The 24494-nt window shown below is 39.1% G+C and overlaps 1 protein-coding gene across 3 annotated transcripts in view; it reads left to right on the forward strand.

Moving 5' to 3' along the window:
- Positions 1–22959, forward strand: part of LOC139627434 (synaptosomal-associated protein 25-A-like) — a 40840-nt gene extending 17881 nt beyond the window's left edge. For 2 of the 3 annotated variants that reach the window (XM_071488171.1, XM_071488170.1), the window contains 6 exons: positions 647–688; positions 9595–9643; positions 15312–15429; positions 19363–19482; positions 20441–20585; positions 21479–22959. In XM_071488171.1, coding sequence (XP_071344272.1) covers positions 647–688; positions 9595–9643; positions 15312–15429; positions 19363–19482; positions 20441–20585; positions 21479–21547 — 543 coding nt within the window. In that variant the 3' untranslated portion in view covers positions 21548–22959. Of the gene's footprint in view, positions 1–646; positions 689–9594; positions 9644–15311; positions 15430–15660; positions 15779–19362; positions 19483–20440; positions 20586–21478 lie in introns of all 3 variants that reach the window. The other variant, XM_071488169.1, reaches the window with a different exon arrangement.
- The last annotated feature ends 1535 nt before the right edge of the window (positions 22960–24494 follow it).

Genomic DNA, 24494 nt, shown 5'->3' on the forward strand with positions numbered 1-24494 from the left:
CCTCCAGGCTACCAGATGCAGCTGCTTTAATATGACCTCACTTGTTTTAGTCATTTGTTCTCTAAGTCTATTTCATCAAGACTGTGCTTTTTTGGGATAAGGGAGAACTTTTCCTTTTTTAATGAGTTGAGAGGAGCTCAGGAAGAGCAGATAATTCTGTGCAGCAGAATAATAGAGAAGCTCAAATGGACTTATTAAACATTCATGAGGAGATAATGCAAGGCCATGAGGCTCTGCGGATGTGATCGGAGGAAAGGAAGGGAGGAATAAGGAAGGCGGGGATTGATGGATGGAGATGAAATTACCAAGGGGAAACAGTGAAATAAGGATTAGGGACGAGACAGTGTTTGATTTAAGAGGGATCCTGCAGAAGGTAGAAAGTTAGCAAATGAAAGACAGAAATCAGATAAGTAATCCTGGAGTCAGAGGAATAATCAAAGCTCATTATATGACTCAGTAATTTGTCTGTCTATACATATTTGAATATAGCTTATTCATGGTGATCTCCTCTCCATCTTTTAATGTTAATAATCTTAACACACTGCGATATCTTTGTCACGGGTGCTGTGCTGTGTGTCTTGTATGGACTCTCAGCTAATCATCTCTCTCCCTCTCCCTCTCCCTCTCTCTCTCTCTCTGCTTGCAGTCTCTGGAGAGCACTCGGCGTATGCTGGCTCTGGTTGAGGAGGTGAGTCTAGCAGTACAATCACACACATCATGTTTCCAGCCACAAACACTACACAAACACTGATTTGGTGACATGTTTCCTGCCTCTCGCCCACTGTCAGCTGGGATTGGCTCCAGCCCACCAGTGACCCTCAGAGTAGAAGTGGTATAGCTGATGGATGGATTACTTCTATAACATTTCTAAAGTAAATTCAGTAATTTACTTGGATTCAGCCTTTGAGTCAGTTCATAGATGAAACAGTCAGTGGATAAAATGCGCTCTTTAATATATAGTTTATTTAACTGTAACTCTATAACTTAATCTTTACAACAATTAAATACAATAGAGCATATATCATAAAACAACATCATTTTTATTTAAAGGGATGCATTCTTCCATTCAGCTGCTACCGTCAGCTCACTTTTTGTTTAGATGTGTCCTCAGAAAAATGATATCCAGTCCTTACCAATGCTTTACATCATGACACGTTTATTTCCTAGTGTCTGTAATCTGCAATGTCCGTGACTTCCATAAGATTTTCTATGCGAAAATAAACAAAAGACATCTACGAGGTTGTGTTTACTGTCTTGTGGCTTCAAATTTTCTGTAGACAGCCTCAGCCTTACCACACACCCACTAGTGCTCGGAGGAATGTGGACAAATCAAATACATGGCTCCTACAGGGGCTTAAGAAGACTTTCTCAAAAGTGGCGATCCTGCTGTTAAAGTCTCCTCAACCATAAATTGCCTCAACTTTTGGGCATAAATTTGATTCAGAAGATGGTTAAAGAAAAACAAAGCATTGAAATGAAACTGATTTATTGCCCAGTGATATAGCATCATATTCACAATACTCCAGCCACAACATGACAAACAGAGGCAAACATCTAAAATGTGAGACGTAATTGCATCATAAGAAACGTTGAACATTGATTTAACACAGTGTTTCAGTGGTCACAGAAAACATAACAGGTTTAAAATATTTCGTCTTAGAAGCTGTAATAAACTTGAAGCCCAGATTCGGTGCGTAACCTCCTCGTATGATTTTTTTATTTTTCAATGAATGGAAGCGATGCTGTAAACCTTGGTTTGTATGAAACTTTGATTGCCCATACTGAAAGTACAAATTTCAGCCAAATGTTCAGCTACGCAGTGAACTGAATGAGAGAAGTGCTTGGTGTCCGAGGAGTGTGAGCCATCTGTAGTAACGTCATGGTGGGTTGAACAGCCAGGTGTCTGTACTGGGTTTGTTCTTCATGCTGTAGAGTGGTGTGTGCAAGTTTGTGAGATTTTAGCTGTAGAAGAAGAGGATGTTCAGCAAAGATATGTTTAATAGCCCAATCACTCTGACAATGATGTTCCTAGCTTTGCCTGTATGGGAAAAGAACCTCTTTGTATGTGGTGCTCTAACATGGCTGTGCCAGTTTCAGGGGTACATGTGGATCCAGGATTTGTAGGTTTTGTTAGTGCGACACAGTCAACGTTAGCCAACTTTACTCACCAACAGCTGTCTCCAGTGGTGGAAAGCAACTCCGATGTTAACTCTTGTCTCTATCGCATCTTTTCTTCTCCTGAAGTTAGCATGCTAACCAGCTAGCCCCAGCCCATCTCGTCACTTCCCAATAGCGACTCACTGTAGTCTCCAATCTGCCCTGAAGATTAGCGCTGCTCAGAGGGCGTATTGTAACCTCTTGTCTTGTAAACACAATGGCCAAAACTCCTGTCAAGTGAGAATCACCACCAACTGCTCCCAGCAAAAAAACATGTTTCACAGCAGAGAAAACTTACAAACAGCTTCTGTACCTACCACAGTGTCTGGGCTGGGCCGTTTGTTTTTTTATGTTCACTAGAAGTACTGCTGAAGTGTACCTTTCAGGTGTTGAAGAGCAGATACTGTGTCCGTATGCTAAGAAAAGTTAGCGTGAAGTTAGCTTTAAGTGCTGCCAAGCTGATGTTGCTGGTATTACATCAGCACGTGCACTGGAGCTCTAGTTCCTGCCACATTGCTACTGGCATCAGGGACCAGGCCACTATGTCTTAATGAGACAAAGCCTGGAGGAACAGTTTGAGTCCTGTGGCTGACCTAAACAGTGACCTGCTCGGCAGACAAGCCTTCACACTGACAGTGGTTGAATGTGTGACCTTTGAAGATAATGCCAGGAGAATGCTGTTCGTTTGTTTTAACTGCTTGTCTCTGATTTGAAAATATCCAGTGCTTTGTTAGCTCAGAGTGTGTTCCCTCGTGATGCTCGCAGACTATTGCTTTGGAGTGAAAGACAAATTCTGTATGTCACCCATTGTGGCCATACGTGCAGACTGTCTATGAAACAGAGTGTGTCATTTTTAAATTTGTTATATTATTTTGCAATGAAAGTGATTCTGTCTCTGACCATACAGTGCACCTTTCCCTCACATAGAAAATTGTAAGCACGTGCTAATTCTCTGTGACCTCAGTGTTAAAAGGGCTTATAGTGAAGCTTACACTAATGGAATAAGTGGAGAGCAGTCAGACCACACTCGTCCAGTGATCTATCTGAGATCTGTGCAGCGATATCCGCTCATTCAGGGCCTGTCCAGGTCTGAATCTGCACTTAGACTATATCAGATAAAACATTCTCAGTTATATGCATCTGTAATGGAGTTTTGATACTGCGCAGTGCCCTGCTATAAAAAGGACTATTAAAGGACAGTGACGGCATTTAGCTGTAGCTGTCTTGCGCTTCCTTTGTGAAGCTTAAAGTATAACTCTGGGATTTTTTAACCTTGGCCTTTTTTCCATGTTTTTGGGTGTAAATGATAAGAAGGACAAAAATATTTGCCGTTGTTCCACTTCTGAGCAAGAATGCTGTACCTGGCGACCATGAAACAGCTGCTGCTATAATATTATAAACAGGGCATCAAAGTCCACTAAAAGTGCTTGTTTTTGCCACTGACAGGTTCAGCTGTTTATTAATATAAGTGTCTGAAAACACTATGGATATGATTCCTACTGAGATAAACATTATTGTGAAAGAGTAAGAGCCATTTTATTCAACCAGAGACAGCCATTATGTAGCTCTGTTCAAAGCCACCAGCCTCCACTGACAAAAACAATATCTGCCTCACAGAACAGGAGCTGAAGGTCTACCACTGCCTCGATCATAGTTTGTTATTGTGTGACTTTCAGTGGTGGAGAAAGTATTCAGATTCCCTTACTTTACTAAAAGTACCTCACAATAACACAGGCAGCAGTTTGTTATGATGTTGATGGTCCAGAAATAAAAGCTTATCCTACATTAGTACTCAGTCAGTCGAGGTGGTTCAACTTATCAGCCTAATCCCTAAAATGTAATTGTAAAATCCATGCAGAACGCGTTTCATAACAACATTATGCATGGATTCTCATTTGAAATGCATGAACTCACATTAGAGAGCAACACAGTGAATCAATTTTCTTATCCTCTGATGAATCAACTTTATAAGATTATATGAATAGTAGATGTTTTTATTGTTTCAGTTTTAGGTTTACAGTGATAACAGTAATGTTTGCACTGTTGTTCCATTGTGTGAAGAAGTATAACACAACATTTGTTTTTATTATAATATCTTAATATCCACCTCTGTAGCTACACAGTGTCTCCTTATAAGTGCGTCTGTGGATATTCAGTATGTACAGTTCACATATTACTGTAATAACTGCTGTATTAAAGCCATAAAACACTAGAGGACATTCTTTCCTTGAGACATGAAAAAAAACTGTATGACAATGTCAGTTAGTGGTCAGACTCTAGAAACTCAGTGAGTGATATAATGTGTCCTTGTCTCATGCAAATGTGACCCATAAATCATTCTCTGGGACCAGTGTGCGACATGACCTTTATTTTGTAGGAGAGCAGGAAATGTCTAACTGTATCTGCATCAACTGACTGAAATGTTTAGTGTCTAACGTCTGCAGGTCTTCTGAGTTTGTCAATTGACAGAGGAATTGTTTGACCTTTTTGGAAATATACTTACTCACTTTTAGAGTTAGATGATGAGATCAATACCACTCTCATGTTTATTCTGTAAATATGTAGCAGGAGGTTAGCTTAGCTTAGCACAAACACTGCAAACAGTGGGGAAAGGTAGCTTGGCTCTGGCCTTGTATATAGGAGTGGTATTGATTTTCTCATCTAACTTCAACCGTACTTCCCAAAATGTCAAACAGTTTATTTAAGTGTTAGTATTGGTTTTTATTATTATTATGGAGTTGCTGGGTCACTATAAATCATATTATAAAGAGTATGGTTTAGACCTGCTCTATTTGAAAAGCGCCTTAAGATAACTGTTGTAATTTGGCGCTATATATATATATATATATATATATATATATATATATATATACTTGAATTATCTTTCAAAATAATTATAGTTTAAATATATGGTGTGATTTGGAAATTCATTGACTCAAATCTACTGTATCCTTTTCTTTTACAAGTAGAATAAACCCCCATGTGCAGTATCTAATGTGTAACAGCAGTGAAGAGATGTAGTGCAATGAATGGAAATGAGTCAACTTTGTAGAGCATCTCATTTTATATTTCATATTTCATATTTCTCCAAGATTGTTTTATCAAGACAGACCCAGAGAAGTTTTTATAAAAGCGTTATCTTCACACAAGGCCTGCTGGCAAGAGAAATGAGAAACTGCTTCGTGGCTCAGAATGAAATAGGAAGAAGAGAGATGGAGAGAGTTGGAAATGAAAAGAGAAAGTAAGACAGACATGAATACGAGGAGAGTGTGAGAGATAAACAGAGTGATAGAGAGGAGTCTGTGGAGGACATCGGTCCAAATCCAGTGCCTGTGAGGAGCGGTCATTATGGGAAGTCTGATTTTATCTGATTCTGATTTGAGCAGCGTCAGGCCTGAAGTCAGATAAAACATTACACAAGATGGACATGATGAAACCACTACATTACACCGTGACAGGTCATTTATGATTTGACTTTTAAAAGCTTCAGGTTTCAGATCAGAAATCAGAAAAAAGTAATCCACTGCTTTAAAACGTTCTCTCTGATTAACCTTTTTGCGGCTGTTGTTGGGACACTTGTCTTCTGCCGTGTCTCATGGTAGTTATAACCATTCAGTGGAGTTTTTTCAGCCAGTTCAGGAGAAACAAGATTTAAAGACTAGAGGACTTTTAATGATGCACAATTTGTTAATGTATAGCACTATTTTAAACCCAGGAGAAATTGATTGAATGTAAGAAATCATGAGATACTTTAAAGCAATGTTGTGACATTGTGGGAAACAGGCTTATTTGCTTATTTGCTTTGCTGAGAGTTGGATGAGAGGATTGACACCACTCTCATATGTGTCTGTTGACCTCAAGGCTTTAACCAGCAGCTGCTTAACTTCACTCACCATAAAGACTGCAGCAATAATTCCTTAACTTTCTGCTGGTTGCCTGGCAACACTTTGTTTCTGTTCAGATTAAACAAATTTACTAATTTGTGATCTTTGGAGCTGGTAGACAGCTTTTATTATCCTGAGACTAGATGTTTCTACTTGTTGACGGTGTTTATGCTGAGCTAAGCTAAGCTGCTGACTGCAGTCACATATATCTACGACGTGGCTTAGGCCTAATATATATTAAGATATAATTAGATATAATAGCGATCTTCTCATGTAACTCAACTCAGCAAGAAAGCAAATGAATAAACTAATGAGTGAAGGAATTAATTTTAAAAAATTGAAATGTGAAGTAAACCTCATCTTTCACTGCCACTATCTGCTGTGCTCATGTAGTTTACTAATGTACACAGACACCTTTAATCAACCAGACAATCATCCAAATTGCATGGCTCCTGTAAGTTTGTGTTTATGTATCAGGGATCACGTCAGGGGCTGGTCGACCAGCAGCAGGCAGCAGGTGGACATAGCCACTCTGCTGCACTCATCTCCACACTGACTGAATTAGAATAGACTCCAGGAGACATTAGAGTAGATATCTCACTAAAAAATCAATACCATCTACTGAGGGCTGTGTCTTAATGTCAACAGAACTCTTTCTCTCTTTCTATGCTTTGCTAATTTTTATCAATCTGTTCTTCTTTCTGTCTGCTTTCCTGAAATTATTACATTTTTTATTTATTTCTGCAGGGCAAACTGATGATGTGTTTACTCCATTGATCGTAACTGATACAGATGCCACTGTCAGTCCTGTAGCCACACCTTTAATTCACTGAGGCTCTAAGGCAACCAAAGGTGCCACCACTTGATATCATATTCATCACCCCCTAGCATGTTACTTTCCCGCTTGAAACATCATCAGGTCCTCACTGGAGACATCGTGTCACAACAAAGTGTGAAAAACACCCGACCGTGTGTGAGTGTGTGTCTGTGTGTTTAAGCAGCCATACAGAAAGAGGTGATGTCACCACATCAGACTATGCCAGTTGGTGTGGTCAGATATCCTGTCCTGTGTAGTTCTGAAGCCCGACTACCCTCACATGTCTGTGATTTCCTACGATTCCTGGTGGGTAAAGTAGCAGTTCTCATGTTGGATTTAAGCCCATCCAAACGCAAACATGAGCTCAGCTGAGGTTTCCATGCTGAGGATTATATAATTATCTTTCTCATGCGTATAAACATGTTTGCTCTTGAATTTAACTTCACACTCATACAGATTCACGGCCACTAGTAGAGTTTTTTCACCATTAGTTTGATTGATACTAATATCAGTTCCACGTCTAACTGGCCTCCAGCACTGGACTCTATCTGTCACTGCTCCAAGAAGGTCAGAGTGCGCTTTGATGCAACACAGCTGATGCATGAACTGAACGGCCTTTGGACTTTAATATGTGTTAGAGGAGGCCTCAGGCTCGTGGAGCGCGCAAAGCTGTTATTTTGTCGTATGCACAGTGGTTAACGTGGTTATTGTGTGCTCACTGAAGTGTGTTATTATGTGATGAAGCCCATGCACAAAGACATAACAGTGTATGAGACTGTATGAATGTTCTTGTTCTGTGTGTACATGTATGTGTGTGTGTGTGTGTGTGCATGTGTGTGTTTGTCTGAGTGTGTGCCAGCTCTGTAAGCCAAATCAGAATGTTTCATTACTGGAGCTTTGTCAACAAATCTCTGGTACCAGCCCAGTGAACATAACAAATATAGCACATGCCATTTGGTGGACGAGTTTATCCTGAGAGTCTGTGCAGAGCCATACATGAATGTATTTATGGCATTTTGATATTTTCTCTGGAGATTTTTCCTCCCTGACGTTTTGTCATTTTTTTTCTTCTGCCTGATTAGATGGATGTAAATCTGTCTATATGCAACCCTGTCAGAGAAATTTTGTTTCTATACAACTTAACTGTGACTGCAAATATGTTTCGTAGGAAACACAATGTTGCAAATGTGTTTCTTGGATTAAGTTTTCTGTTAACATTACACAGCATTGTAAAGTTGCAAATGTGTTGATACTGAACATATCAGAAAAATGTTCGTAGACAACATATTTGTTTTTCAACAAAATATCTGATTTGTAGTGGTTACAGCATTATTACACCTTTTCATAGTTATATTTACAGCACTTGGTCAAACTTAGGAAAAGATTGTGGTCTGGTTTAATACAGGAAAAGTTCACAGTGACTTCAGAGACAAAATATTTATTTACATTTACCCAAAACCACACTCTTTCCCTGCTTTTGTTGCCTAAGCCTAACCACGGATGGGATTCATTATGTGAACCCTACTGTGGCAGCTGTGCACTTTGTACGTCCACCATCCACCCTACACACCTCGCAGCAATACCACTGCCATCTTCATTCATTAAAAAAAACATTTCCTACAAAACATGTTTCCTGTTTGCTACATGGTTACTAGATATGCTCCTAAAAAAGGGAAAGATAAACTTTATTGACAGCTGTAATGGTTTTGTTTTAGGGGCTATTTTTTATTTTCACACAGAGTTTCACTTGTGAGAAAGTAAAGCTCTTGATGTAGGTTTAATATTTTTATTTAACACTAACACAAAAGCGGCATTGTGTATGTGGCCATTCTCTACCTAAATAATATGTTTGTGATAAGATTCTTTTGATGAGAAGTATTTTCTCTGTAATGTTGTATTCCCATGACATTTCTCTGATTGATTGCTATAGTTTAAAGGAATAGTTTGGCATTTTGGCAAGTGTGTGTATTTGTTTTTGTTTATGTTTTTTTGACACAAGTTGAATAAGTAGATTGATATCAGGTCTGCACACTAAATATGAAGCTGGAGATAACAGATAAAGATAGAAAAAAAGATTAAAAAAAATACTTTATTGATCCCTATAGAGAAATTCAAAGATGGTTAGCTTAGCCTAAAGACAGGGGGAACATCTAGCCTGGTGCTGTCCAGAGGTAACAGTCCTCACCTGCCAGCACCTCTGAAGCTCACACATTAAAATACTGTATCTGTACAAAAACCAAAGTATGTGGAAATCATTTTTCTTGGCTGGACCAGTGACTTTCTTGAATCTCAGCTTGTTTTTTGGGCAATTTCACAGAGACGACAACTCTTGTAATTTTGAAGATGTGTTCAGACAGAAAGAAAAACTAACCTTCTGCTTCGATCACTTGACTGTTTGTGCAGGGTGAACCGATTCACCGCTAACAGCTAATGTGTCAACTGTTCAGATGTTAGCTGCAGATTAGCAACACATGCACTTCAGGTTTTGTTTGGATAAAATATGTTCATTAATGAGCTTCCGAGGTGCTGGCTTTTGTTACCTTTGGACAGAGCCAGGCTAGTTGTGTGACAGGATCAGTCACACTCAAAAAAGGGATCTCATATTGTAATTTGACCCCCCCCCTCTGCTGTCCTGAAGACTTTGCTCTGTCCTGAACCATTGACCTTCACTGATCTCTTTCATGTATTCCTCTTTTTCCCCTCTTTGTTCTTTTCCTCTCTTTCTCTTTCCGTTAGAGTAAAGATGCCGGCATCAGGACTCTGGTCATGTTGGATGAGCAGGGAGGTAAGTTGACAGGGAGAGATCAACAAACACTGTCTGTCTAACACCTGGTTTCACTTTTCATCTGCTCGACTCTACCGACTCTCTCTTGCTGCGACTTTATGCTGTGCAATGGGAGAGTCGTCGCCAGCAGCACATCCGGTATAAGACTGTAGAGTCTCAGTCAAATTTACAGCACCAGGGAAAATTACCTTTATGGTTTTATTATGACTAAAGTAAAATTAAGGTTTATTTCTTTGTGAGCTTGTGCCATGTCTTTAAAGTAACCCGTAGCTGCAGCCTGAACTAATGTGGCTGACATAATTATACTGGATGTGACTGCTCAGCTAGCCTCTGCTTTGCCTCCCTGTTATTTCACTTTTATTTGTCAGACAAATATATATTAGGTTAATCTTACTGATTATATTTTGGCTATATGTTAAGTCATAGAACAAGGACACAAACCACTTTAACACAATCAATGTTTCTAACCATGCTCTCTGAAACCTGGTTCACATGTTTTCCAGGACACCTGACTGACTGACTGACTGACTGAAAGGTCAGAGGTCGGCTGGTAATTGAGATACTTTACCATTGTCCTTTTTCAGAGGTAAAATAATGATTAAGTTGACTGGTAACAAACCTATGCACCATTTTTCTCATATTCCTCCACATCCTCTCCAGTTCTGCCCTGCCCATGGCTCAATCCACCACTATAAATTAAAGTGGCTCTCCACATGGGCTTTACATGTCTGTCGGTGTGCCAGTTACAGTTTACACATAACTAAATTAAAATGTGTTGTGCCACGAAAACCTGATCTTTAATAGAGATTAGCTGTTACTAAATATTTAACCACCAAACATTATCTTGCTAATATAATATGACTCGTTTAGGAAGGAGAGTAAAAGAGAGTAAAAGAGATTTACAGAATATGGATGACACATCTGACCTGACAATCAAAGTTTTTAATTTACATTCTGTTAACACTGTTGATTGATAGGAAGGATGTTTTTTACACATCACTGACATCTTCAGTTTTAATGATGCAACCTAATTTAGTAATTCAGTAGTTTGAAACTAAGTAGTACAGACTAAGATACTTAGGAAAGACTTTGTGCATAAACTAAGTAATGGATTTATGAGTATAGTAAAAAATCAAACAAAGAGATGTTTTGATATTGAAGAATTCAGTTTTTACTCAATGTACTCATACAGAAATGAAATACATGACATACTGTATGTCCCTATATCAAGACTGTATATGTGACATATACTGTATGTCACTTATAGGGAAATAGATTATTATCACATATATATATCCTCTGGATATATGAAGATATATAAATATATCACATAACATTTCATATAACATATGAAATACCCATAGTAATAGCAGTATTGTATATGTACATATATTGAAAATATCTATATGATTTTTATATGGTATAACATGTTGAACCATATATGCTAATGATATATATATATGATTTATTTATGCAAGCTTATAACATACATATATAAATTCTATGCTTATGTATGTTTTTCTTATTATTTCTTATTCATTTTAAACATGCGTATCTTCTAGTTCTGGGAAAGTGGTCTCAGACTTTGGACCCTACTGTGTATAGTATCAACATATATTAGCAGGCTTTGGGATGGATATATATGTAACATATGTCTATAATATAAGCACACATACAGTACATAAACAAACATATTTGGACATTGGAATTGTTCCAATTTCTAATAGGTTTCATACATAATTCTAACATAAATGTTTTTATTCTATATGTACATACTGTGTATTTCATATATGGAAATTCAATATATGTACATATATTTCATTTGTGTATCTGAAAGTGTTTGAATGTTTTAATATTTTAGAGAGACAGCAGTGCTGGACACTGTGAGCTTTGACTGTGTGACTGGACCAGATAATCATGAACAGAGTGGGAGAAAAGCTGCTAAGTATTTCTGTTTGACACCATAAATTCAAAGTCCTCTTTTATTCTGTAAATCTTAGAGCAACAAAGTTCGCGGGTTCAATCAGACTAATGTTACCCCGTTTTCACGGTTTACACTCACATTAAAGTGGTTGGTGTTTTGTGGGAACATTTCATGTGTGCAGCAGAGCGTCAAGTCATAATATGTGAGAAAGATGTGTGTGTATATGTGTTACCGAAGGCCTGTGCTTTGTTCCATGCGTGAGAGAGCAGTCTAATTGGCCTGTCAAAGGAACAGATAGCCTGTTTCCCCCTTCTCGCTCTCTTTCGTCCTGTCTTTCCCCTGGAGTAACGGCTGCCATAGCACACAGCTCACTGCTGTTAACACAGGACACCAATCAATTCACAGATTTAAATTACCTCTGCCTCTCAGCTAATGTCCTCTATACCTGACCCCCATCTGTCTATCTCTCTTCCCCTTCTTCTCCTCTTTTCTGTATTTCATGCTTGTATTCTTGCCCACCGGCACTTTCTCCCTTTGCTTTTCTCTCCTGACTTCCACATTTTTCCCTCTTCACTTCTTTTGCATAGAGATCCTTTAGTTACATTAATAATGAAGCTCTTTCTTGTCTTCACTCTTTCTATTTATCCCTCTCTCCCTCCCAACTCCTCCTTCCTGCTTGTAGTGACTACTGAACTATACAAGTCCAAGTTTTACATGGTATTTACACCAAGAATTCCCTCTTACATTGCCAAAGTAATGACTTTCTATGCCTGTGGTAATCAATAAAGTCTTGTCGAGCTATAAACAGGAGGGTAGCTGCCCTTTACACACACACACCCACACACACACACACACACACACACACACATACATATGAGGAGATTTGTCATTACTTGCAGTGATGTATAACCTGTAGTAGAGGTCTCACTGAAGCTAATGAGACATTCCCTGCTTGGCTGTTACGTTGATGTTGACCTGAATTACACTCAGTCAGAGCTGATGGATCACATCTGCACTTCAGTGAGCCCCCACACATGTACCCAGACGTTTTAGCTCAGAGCACAAAACATTGGTTTGATTGTAGCTCCTGCAGGTTGAAGATGCACAAGGAGTCTGAGTGATTTTTGTCCATGAAGATACATTTTGATTACCTTAAATTAATAACTGGAGATCATGGTTTGTTCTTCTTTTTTGTTAATTGGACTGGAGCATCACAACTTTTTCCTCTCCTCGTTTTCTGTTTCTCCTGGAACCAACCAAAAAATAGATTTACCTCATTTGACTTCATTTTCATCTCCATGGTACTGTGAGTAAAGTAAAGTGAACTGGTGGACGTGTTTAAGAGCTACATCTTACAGTGCCTGAAGGTGAAGGAAGTCTTTATTTAAATCTGCCAGGAAATGTGAAGAACTGAATTTGACATCTGAATGGTTGAATACATTTTATGGCTTGGAGTCAATGTGCACTTTTGTGTGCACAGTGCTTGTTTTAATTTTTTTTGAACACTTTTTAAATGGCCTATATGTGATGTGGGTATAATTACACCCCTTTAAGAAGATTTAAACCTAGAATGAGCATATAGACAGTAAATGCAAAACTGATAAGTTAGTATTACCAGCATTGCTGTAATGGAGCACACCTCAATATCAGCTTTTAAAGCTGTATTTTTTAATACTCGAATGCTTTAATAGGTATTTACATATTGAAACAGAGCTGTAGCCTAATGTAAATAGGGTTAAATACACTATTTAATAAATTAATTTGGCTGAATTGCATTGTCATGTCTTACTGGGACACTGAATAGAACAGAGTTATGTTATGTTATTAGTAACCTGTGCTTTTATCACCTGTGTATTTCCTGTTGTTGTGAAAAGGGCCTATTGCACTCAGTCATCGTTGATGTGACTCATTCTCTCTAAGTGGTTAAACCTGTGACTGACTCCAGGAGGGGGGAGGGGAGGGGAGGCCCTCAGCTCTGTAATCCTCAGATGAAGGGGAGGAGGCAGGTTGTTAAGTCTGGCCCGGCTGTGCGAAGCTGAGGAGATAAACAATGCCTCTCTCTCGCTCTCTCGCACGTTCCTCCTCCACTGACTTATCTGACGAATATAGTCGTCGTTATGAAACATTTGTTCCATTTATTTTCAGAGCACTGTTATACCGACTCTTTCCCTCCCTGCTGATGATGTCAGTTATGTAGAAAATGAAACTTATTCCACTGTTGCAGAGAGGAAGATAAAACACACGGAGATGGCTCAGATGTAAAGGATTTATGACATATCAGAGGGAGCAGGAGTTTAGTGAGGAACATGTCGTTTTCCAGTCCCCTGATCTGTGGCTGACACTGTCACTCCTCTGTTTCTTGAATCTCTGTGTGAAATGACAGAAAGTATTTTCTATTGTTTCCCAGAAAATAAGTAAAAACAGCTGTTTGCATCTGCATAGAATTCAAGTAAAAGAACAGAAGTATTATCAGCAAATTGCACTTAAAGTATCAAAAATAAAAGCACAGTTTCTGCAGAAAAATGCCCCCTGTGTTATATTATCATATACAACATTATTTGATTGTTAATAAAGTAAAGTATCGTACTGTTGCAGTTGGTTGCGGTGGAGCTAGTTTGAAGTAGTTTGCATTCGGTTAGCTAGTTTAATCTACATCACTGAATTAATTTATATTACTATATTAGTATATTACTATAAAATAATATTACTTATTTTATTTGAACTCTTTTTACATAAACTCTGAATCTGAGTACAGTTGATTAAAAGTTTAAAGTAGCAGTAAATTACACAAGTGCAACTACCTCAAACTGCACTCAAACATGGTACTTGAGTAACTTAGTTGTGTTTCAACACTGATTACTTAGGTCAGGCAAGGTTATAATTTACCATCAGATGTTAGTACTGAGTTCAATTGCAGCTGCAGCACCTGAACCAGTGTTCTGTGATGATGTGTCCTCTGCACCACCCTGCGACTAATCAAATCTTAGACTGAGTTCCTCCTGGAGGACAAAATGGCCCTTTCCTCTGATGGAGATTACTGCCGTCCTGTCCTATAACCATAAACCAGGCAGGGAGAGGATCTGACCTTGAATCAGAGCCTTTTTATAGCTCTGTGCCCTATTGACCAATTGAGGAAGGAAACATGCATCACTTAATGTGCCTGAATGATGCTTTCCATCACATCCATTGCATGATTTGTTTATTGATTAGCTGCTCATTCATTTATTTGTCTTTCACTGCTCTGCTTGTCATATCTGCATGGGTTGGTTTCTGAGTCACTTCAGTCTGTGTGTGTGTGTGTGTGTGTGTTTGTGTTGCTCTAAACTTTGCATCATCGAGGCAGTTTTAGATTTCTTCCCTGTCAGTATATTTCACTCTGTGTTGTCTATCTCTGCTCTCGTTGGGATGCAGCACTATTCAGACAGTCATGTAGAGATGCAGCTGGATGAAACACACTGCGACTTCCACTCAGATGAAATACTTACTCAGAAAATGAATATGTTCCTGTGTATGGAGGTAGGAAACAAAATGCAGAATCCAAAAGAAAAAACAAATCACATGCAAAGCAATAGAGTGTCAACAGAAATCCCCAGGTGATCTTCATGCTTGTTGCCTGCTTTGCCTTCTGCATCTAGCCAAAACATTTTGCCTCTTGCACTGTAGCATATAGAGCGCCAACCCTCAAAAAAAAAAAAAAAAAAACAGTCAACTATTTCACTGCTCTCATGCCTTTGTCCTTACCAGAACAACTTGATCGTGTGGAGGAGGGCATGAACAAGGTGAACGCAGACCTGAAGGAGGCCGAGAAAGATTTAAAAGATTTAGGACAATGCTGTGGTCTGATATGCCCATGTATTAAAAAGTAGGTACCGGCCAGGAGCCTCGCGCTCTTGCCTGTCCAGTGCTGGTGGTGGTGGTGGTGATGTCTGATGTCTCTCTTGTCACAGTCAATGTCTTTTTTTTGTCTCTTCTCCTTTGTTTCCCCTCTCTACCCCCCCCCCCTTCCCTCTACCTGCGACTTCTTTCTCCTCTCTTCTCTTCTCACGTGCTTTCGTACTTTTGCTGGGAAAAATGACAATGTGTTGGTAATCAGAACAACTGGAGCGCATCGAGGAGGGGATGGACCAAATCAATAAGGACATGAAGGATGCAGAAAAGAATTTGAACAATCTAGGACAGTTCTGTGGTCTATGTTCATGTCCCTGTAACAAGTAGGTGCTGCCTGTGTCACCCGACATGCATGTGTTTCAGTGACCGCCTACCTGCCTCTCTTCCTGTCTGCCTGCTTCTGGTGTCTAGAGCATGGTGACCTGTGGTGTGAGCAGTCAGGCCCATAGCCTAAACAACACCCTCTCTGGGCAGGCACCAGCACGTATGCACGTGTGGGTGTGTTTGCTGAAGTTGAGACTGGATTGAGTGAAACTGGATTGTGTGCGTGCATGAACAACACATGTGCACAACAGGTCCGATGCCACTTTGTTTGCTCTCCAGCCTCCCTTGGCTGTTGTCTTCACAAGCCCTTCATTCCACATTGGATGAGAGATTCTCTTCCAGCAGGTAGCAGCATCAGCAGGGATCTGGCCACAGCGCCCACCATCCCCCTGAACCCCACCCGAGCACCCACCCTAACAACCTGCAGCATGATGCATCATGCTGTGCACAAAGTCCAAGCCAAGAGTAAATCAACTAGCTTCTTTCTCTACTAAATTTTCTGTAAAAAATCTAGTAACACTGGTATTTCTGATATTTTACATGAAGAACTGATTACATGGGTCTCTGCAGTGCATTCAAAGAAAAGTATCTGATTTTTAATGAAATGTTTCATCAAGGCAAGGAGAGCCAAAGCATTCTCCTGATTAATTTTTATAACAATTCAGAAACTGGCTGCTATTTTAATCAAGTACATGACATTACAGTATATTACAGTGGTAGTAGCCAAGCAATCCGATGGGACATGCAGATCAGATGCCTACCTTAAAGTTACGGCTCAATATTTTGGAAATATAATTTGTTGTTTTGCAGAGAGTTGGATGAGAAGATTGATACAACTCTCATGTCTATAGGGTCAATATGTAGGTGGAGCTGGCTTAGCACATAGACTGACAACAGGGGAAACAGCTAGCCAGCTAGCTCTGTACAAAGCTAACAAAACCCAGCTGCCATACCCTCAAAAGCTCATGAATTAATTTAGCAAATTTTGTTTGTTTCATAGGAATAAAAAAAACAAAGTGTAAAACCTAAACAAGTTCAACAACATATATACACATAAAAACTGTGTTAATAACTGGGCTTTAGAGGAGCTGTTGGATGAATTTGGACAGTGCTTTGACAGGTTAGGTGTTTCTCCCTGTCTCCAGTCTCTGTCATAAGCTAAGCTAACCAGCTGCAGGTGGTAGCTTCATACTTTCACAGACATGACAGTGGCGTCCACTCATTAAACTCTCAACAAGAAAGCCAATAAGCACATTTACCAAACTGTCAAACTATCCCTTTAAGTATCTTTTTTTGGGTCCTAGGTCTTAGATGAAATGATTGATTTTTTTATTTTCATATTTATATTTTTTATATTATTTTCTATACATTTTTCAGACAGTACACAGTGGTTAAATTGAAAGTGCATCTTAATATAGTTCAGGGTGTTCTCTGCACTGTAATTACAGATGTGAAGGTGATGCAACATTTCATGACTTATTCCACGACAGTAACTTTATAATCAAGCACACACGGTACAGAAACATTTTAAAGAAATGAGAACAACTGAAATTATGTAACTTTGTCTTAACAAACCAACTATGCCGTACGAACCTCACATAACTGATCAACTAAAGATGTCCCTTCCCTCTCCTCCCTTAGGACTATCCTGCATAATGAAATATCATGCATGAGTTAGGCAAACTTTTTATAAGCACACTCTACATAGGGTAATACCATATTAATGATAAAGCTCTTAAATACTGTAGCTTTGATATCAAGATGGATTCCTAAAGCCAATTTTGCCAAACTCCTGTGTGATCTGTTCTCTAGACCTTCACAGCCAAACTATGGCCACTGAGTCATGTCTGAGCATACTTTACTCTGGGACCAATACATGTACTGTATACAGTTGTCTATGTCAGAGCTATAGAAAACACAAGTGGCTGACAAACCAAGATGTGTCTATTTAGATTATTTTGTGTTGGGTTCGCAGCACGAATACACTATATCTATAGTCAGGTATTAGTATGTGGTTTTTGTTTTGTTGAGGAAAGGTTTAAACAGAACAAAAAAATTTAGATTTTCTGTTAGATCTGACCTAGATCGGTAAATTTTAGTTTTTTTTTCTTTGCCTTCACTGTATGTTACTATATTTTTTCTATAAACAACAAGTACATCAACCGAGATTTTGACAACAGATGATTCATTTCTTCAGAATGGGGCTGAGCAGGATCTTGACAACAGCACATGTAACTAATCTGCTTTATTTGCACCATAGCTGTAATTTTTGTAGGAGTTGGTGTCATTTTTTTAAAACAGTCACAACCTGATTCTGAACTTAACTTTTTGTTTTTTATGAAGGTATATTTGGGATTTGCTGCCTCCATTTGGTCCATTTTGGTCCTGCTTCCAGGATTCAGATCTTGTCTATTCTATAGCTCTTTGGTCCTCCCTGTCATGAACCACTTGTTATGTAATCCTGTGGTTATGTTATGTGTTTCATCTGACGTAGACTTTTTATATGGGGACCCTGGGTCAAATAGCATAATAAGAATAATTCTTGCTTGTTGTTATAAACTGTCTGGTGCACCTGATGGGTGTGATTTACCACCAACAAGACAACAATGTTGCATACAATAGTTTTTTTTTCAATTGAAAAATGAACAAAAACAACTTTTAAATAGCATTTTTAAACAACCATTGTGTTGTCCTGAGTGGTGACTTCCACCCATAAGGTACTCCAAGCATAATAAAACAAATGCTAAGAATTACATTTGACTATTTGACTGTATACAGTGTATCATCCTACAGATCTGTCCATCCAGATGAAATGAAGGGCTCATCACAGCTAATGTGTTACTTAGTCTCACCTGCAAAATGTTTCTTGGTTGGTTTTCCACAATGGATCTAACTGTTTGGTTTTCTTTTAATAGACACCACATGTGTCTGATCCTTATCCTCTCTATATGTTTTCCCTGCCCGTGTCAAACGTGTACTCTGTGTCTGCCTTGCATGTCCTCCCACTCTGCATGTTTATATGTATGTGTGTGTTTGTGTGTCCTCTGTCGGGAGTCTGGTTACTGTGTTCTGTGCTCTTCTGTATGTGCTTGTGGGAGAGTGTTTTTAAGTCTTGATTACTTTCTAACACAGGCAACATGTGAGCTTATTGTGCTCAGATTCAATTGATCTGCATGTTAGATCAATTATTCACTAACAGACTGCAAGTGCATGTTTGTGCCTTTTTATCATATGTAGCATGTTGCTTTTAGTAGCTAACTGGCTTGAAACCATATGGTCCAATGCGTTCTGAACATATATTGAAGTATATGTTTTTATAGTTAATTACTAGAAAACATGCACTTACACAGACATGCATATACACATTCCAGTGCACACACACAGGCACACACAGTGTCGCACACAGTGGCCAACATACTGTACACTTTTATGTACCCCCACAGTGCACCTCATCTTTGTCACATTCACGAGCAAGTAAACAAGTGCAAACACATACCTGTACACAAACAAACACATCTCTACACACACACACATACTCAATACAACAGTTTCACTGGCCCTGACTGAAATGTGTGTGTGGTAGGATTAAGGGCGGGGGCCAGGCCTGGGGAGGGAACCAGGATGGAGTGGTAAACAGCCAGCCCGGGGCTCGAGTGGTAGACGAGCGTGAACAGATGGCCATCAGTGGGGGCTTCATCCGCAGGTAAGAGTGTGTGTGTGTGTGTGTGTGTGTGTGTGTGTGTGTGTGTGTGTGTGTGTGTGTGTGTGTGTGTGTGTGTTTGTGTGTGTGTAGCTGGCATGCTTGCTGAGTGAATGTTTGTGTGTATTTGAGTATGTGATAATGTTTAAATCTATAATGATATACTGTTATATCAGACCTATTCAGGAATAGTTTGCCCATTTTGACTTTTACAGTAATATTTCACTATCATTATGGACAACATGTCAGTTTATGACCTGTATATATTCATACTGTTTGGTGCTGGAGCAATACAGTTCCCCCCTGCCCAGAGGTACCAGGACACATTCAGCTCAATCTGAAACAATGAGTTCAATAATGTAGTCATTCCATTTTTTTTTTAAGTTGACATTGCAACAAATTTGGACATTCTGTATAATCCTGATGTTATTCCACTGCTTTCCAACCTTTTTGAGTCCGACCCTCAAAATACAGCAGTGTTGAACAAATGTTCCAAACCCGAAGAGGTAAAACTCTCTACAAAAAAGCAACAATTAGAAATACATCCAACATAAATGAATTAAAAATAAAAAAGCCTTTTGGATCTTAGTTAATGAGGATCACAGGGTGCCTTCCTCCTGCTGAGGTTTTTCAGTTCTTTCAAAACAGGGCTCTCGCTCATGTACGGTGCTGTCCATGGTGCTGATCTATGACTGACTCTATGTGTGAGACAGAGCAGACCATGCAATAGATAGGTACATTTTAATGAGTAGCCAGTGTGCCTTATTGTTATTGTCCACTAGACTGACTAGTTTTATTGGTGTCCAGGAATTCATTTAAAATTCTTAAAGAAATACTGTTTCGCAGTTGCATGTGTGTTGTTGTACTATAGAGTTTTGTGGATTGGAACAGGTCACAGCAGTAACTACCACATAGTCTTTGGCCATTAATTAGTCCCACTTCCTCACCTCGTGTGCTGCAGGGTAACAGATGATGCCCGGGAGAATGAGATGGATGAGAATCTGGAGCAGGTGGGCGGCATCATTGGCAATCTGCGTCACATGGCTCTGGACATGGGCCAGGAGATTGACACCCAGAACCGCCAGATTGACAGGATCATGGAGAAGGTACTGTACAATGAGCACTGCATATATACAACTGCCATGGAGAAGATCAGGGTTTAACTGGGTGGAGTTTTTGCAGTGTTTCTAGAGAACTGAATGACTCTTCTGTACTTGACTCTTCACTATTGTAAATTCATAGTTATTGATGGAAACAAGTCAGTTGTTACTAGGCAACAACTTCTACAAGTTTTTCTAGTAGCAAAGTAAAGTTAAATCCAAAGTTGGACAAACACAGTGCCAGCAGAGTCTATATGTAGAAGTGTGATGCTCTAAAACATTGGCAACATGGGACAACAGTCCAATACAATGTGAGGATCAAGTAGAAAGTACAGATTGGCTGCATTTATGTATTTGTATTGATGAAATTAGACAATTAAGATGCTGCACAAGATTTCAAGGCTGCTTTGTGAGATAACCATTTAAGGGCCTGTTTATATTAACGCTAGGAGAAGGTATGAAAAGCTATGGGGGCAAACAGAGTGTGGTCAGATTTACACATGTAGTCAATGTCAGAAATTATGGTTGTAACACTGTTGTGAAAATTATGGGTAAAGTAAGTAAATGAAAGGCAACAAACCAAATAAAATGTGGCTAATATACATCCCGTGGTATAGCATTTAGCCAATACTTGGCGTGGATTACATGCTTAGCATTAGGCAATGTGCTCAGCGGATGCAGCTGTGCTGATTTTGAGCAGATTAAGCCTGGGCTTGACACACTAATGGAGAAAATCTGATTCACATGCCAATGAACAAAATCTGGGTGAAACATCCTTTGTGCATGAGTTCAGTTTGTATTTAAGTTACTCATCCCCACCATTTAGCACCAGTTGGACCACTTTTCCTGACTGACTGTTACCTGAGGTGTGTAAGAACCCGTTGGTTTTGTCCTTTCAGGCTGATTCCAACAAGACCAGGATTGACGAGGCCAACCAGCGTGCTACAAAGATGTTGGGCAGTGGCTAAACTGCAGCGAAAAAGTGCTTTCATCCCCGTTTGACCCCAGGCACCCGAAAAATAACAACACCAACCAAACCCAGCCCAAACCCCCAACACCAACGGCGCCCACTTCCTTGGCTCAACAGCAGGCGCTGCAATATCATGCTTTTATTGTGATACTTGTACAAGTTTGCACACATACACATATCACCACCCCTCAGCCCTCGCCCCGCCCCTTTCTCATTCCTGCCCATCCCTTCCCTCAGTTGCTTCCCTCCCCTTTTTGTCAGTGTTGTTCTGTGTTGTCGCTCTTCTGATTTTGTTCAGACATAACAGTTCTGTTACACAACATCCACTCAAACTCTCTCCACACTGTACATAGTGCTTCTTAAATGGCTTCATTGATTGATTAGATCACTTGTCCTGTGTTCTTCATCACTCTTTTTTTTTTTAAGTCTGCGTGTAATATAAACTGTATGTACACCTTGTTCCATGATGTCTTTCCCCCCATGTCAGTATTCTGGTGTTGTCCATGTGAGAAACACTGTGTATTCATCCGTTAAGATGTCGTGATGGTACATGATAAGGCCACAGTGATTTGTTGTTAATATAGTGAACATGCAACCGCACAGCTTGGAACCAAGGCCGTTATTTAATGTAGATGTGTAGCCGCTCAGATCTTATTAACATAGTAGACCACGGATACTCAGTGATGTATTTGTAAGTATTTGAGCCATTTGGATGAAAATATGAACTTTTTGGTCATGACTGTTAGTGCACCAGTATCTTACCAACTCTGCTGATGGAGCAGCATTAAAACAATTTGATGCTATAGATTGTATAGTATATATCTTTTCCTCAGGGAGCTAAATCGAACCATTCAAAAGCAAGGGTTGAATTTTTAATTGATATGTTGTAAATCATAAAACCTGACACTTCATATTTGTATCATAAGGCTCAGTGTCTGTGCGAAACACTGCGTTTGTATGTGGTCTGAACAGTAATATTGATGGGACTCTTGTTTAACCATCAGACAAATATTGGGCATTAATCGTAACAGATAACATTGTGATTGATAATGAAAGGAGGTGGAGCTTTGCTTAGAGGTCATAGTTCAACTGGTAGGCAAAGTTTCACATACCAGGCCAGACTGCTTTACCCATGATTCAACCCTAGCAATATCAAGTAGCGCATTAAGTGTGTTATGCATGTTCATCCACTGCTAGAGGACACTGAATAATTCATTTATCCAGGCAAAAATATCCTAACATGGCAACCGCATGCTACATATGTAGGCCACACAGATGAGAGGCCCATATTTAACTGCAATAGTGCCACTCTTTTTGTTTCATGTCTCTTTACCTTTCCAGACTGTGACCATCACTGTAAAATAATACCTTGGAAAATGCCAATAAAACCATCATAAACATAGAACAAAACTGAGCTTCTTTTGCATTTTTATTACTCTATTGTGAGGAAACATTTGCAGTCATGGTACAATACATGCTTAAGATCAAAGTGTCAGCAGGGTTATTTTATTTTGAACTGCAATGACAACCAGTGTTAGGGAAGCTACTTTCCAAGCTACCGATTACTTTACACGTGGAGGAAGTTAAACTACAGCAAAGCTGCTCTAGGGAGAAATCTAGTTTGGTTCTCTAAAGCAACTTTGTAAAAAATGATCAAATTGACAATTTAACAAAATATAATACAAAAATATCACATGCCATTATACGGCACAAAGTTCCTTCCTGTTCCCAATATTCATTGGAAACAGCTGGACTGTCAGCTTTGGTTTTCTATACAATAACTGCTTAATGGTGGCTTATGGTGATTCTTGACGTTTACCCATGATGATGTTGTCGTTGTCTGAGCACTGAGCATCACCACAGCTCTTGGCTTTTGCAAATGCACTTCACAAAGGTCATGAATGCACTGCCTGGGCTGCCTTCACAAAGGTCAGGATGAAAGAAAAAGGGAGTGAAGCTGGTCAAACAGGGGTTCAATGACAAAGAAGAGGCAATGGTAAAATACACATTATACACATTATTATATATAAAATCATTCCTCTCCTATTATGGCCTAAAATGTTTTGTAGTGTCTTTAGTTAACTACACAAAAAATGGCAAAAAAGTAGTTTGACTTCTTGAATTACTATGTACCTGAATGTAGGTGAACTATCAAAAGGTACTGCAAAATGTGGTTAAAGTACAAGTTTAATTACATGTACATGTACACTACTCCCCAACACTGATGACAACTGAACACCTGAACTTACCAGATGAGCTGTTTCTATGCACTCAGTAACACCTCCAGATCAGTTATTCTGTATGTAGATACCATTTTCTAGAATGACATACGATGACTGTAACATAATTGGTTAGTCCCAAAATCGCCTCTAAAAATTACAACATAACAACTATTCTTTCATCTTGGAAGGACCATGTGACAGAGTGCTAGTTATAAAAATAAGAAATAAAGTCAGTGGTGGTCAATAGAACAGGATTTTTCTCTTCCACATGACAGTGTATCGATCAAATAAACAAAAGATGAAGATCTGGTAAAAGACATACAACATTAGGACCATGAGGCACTACTTTTTTGAAAATATGAGAACAATAAAATCCTCAATAAAAGAGGTTGTATGATGGAGAATATCGCTTTGTGATCAACAGTTGTCTCTTGTTATGTTGAATTTTGTGTGAATTGGGTGAATGATTTCTCTTTTGTGTTATAATAGTAAATTCTTCCACTGACTGATGGGTGACAGTTGTTCTTTCAATCTTTATCCTCACACAGTCACATGACCTACAGCTTTACATAAGAAAAATGAGATGTTGCAAGCTTAGGTTACTATGGAAATAACTTGTCAATCATTGAGGGAGCATAAATGTTATCTAATGTTACACTGTTTTCATCTAATTGAAGAAAATGTGGTTTTTCCTTCACTGGTCCACAGGGAGGTCAGAGATCA

This window comes from Trachinotus anak, unplaced genomic scaffold (assembly GCF_046630095.1).
Source record: "Trachinotus anak isolate AG129_WGS33_773 ecotype Australia unplaced genomic scaffold, CSIRO_AGI_Tana_v1 ptg000011l, whole genome shotgun sequence".
Taxonomy (NCBI): Eukaryota; Metazoa; Chordata; class Actinopteri; order Carangiformes; family Carangidae; genus Trachinotus; species Trachinotus anak.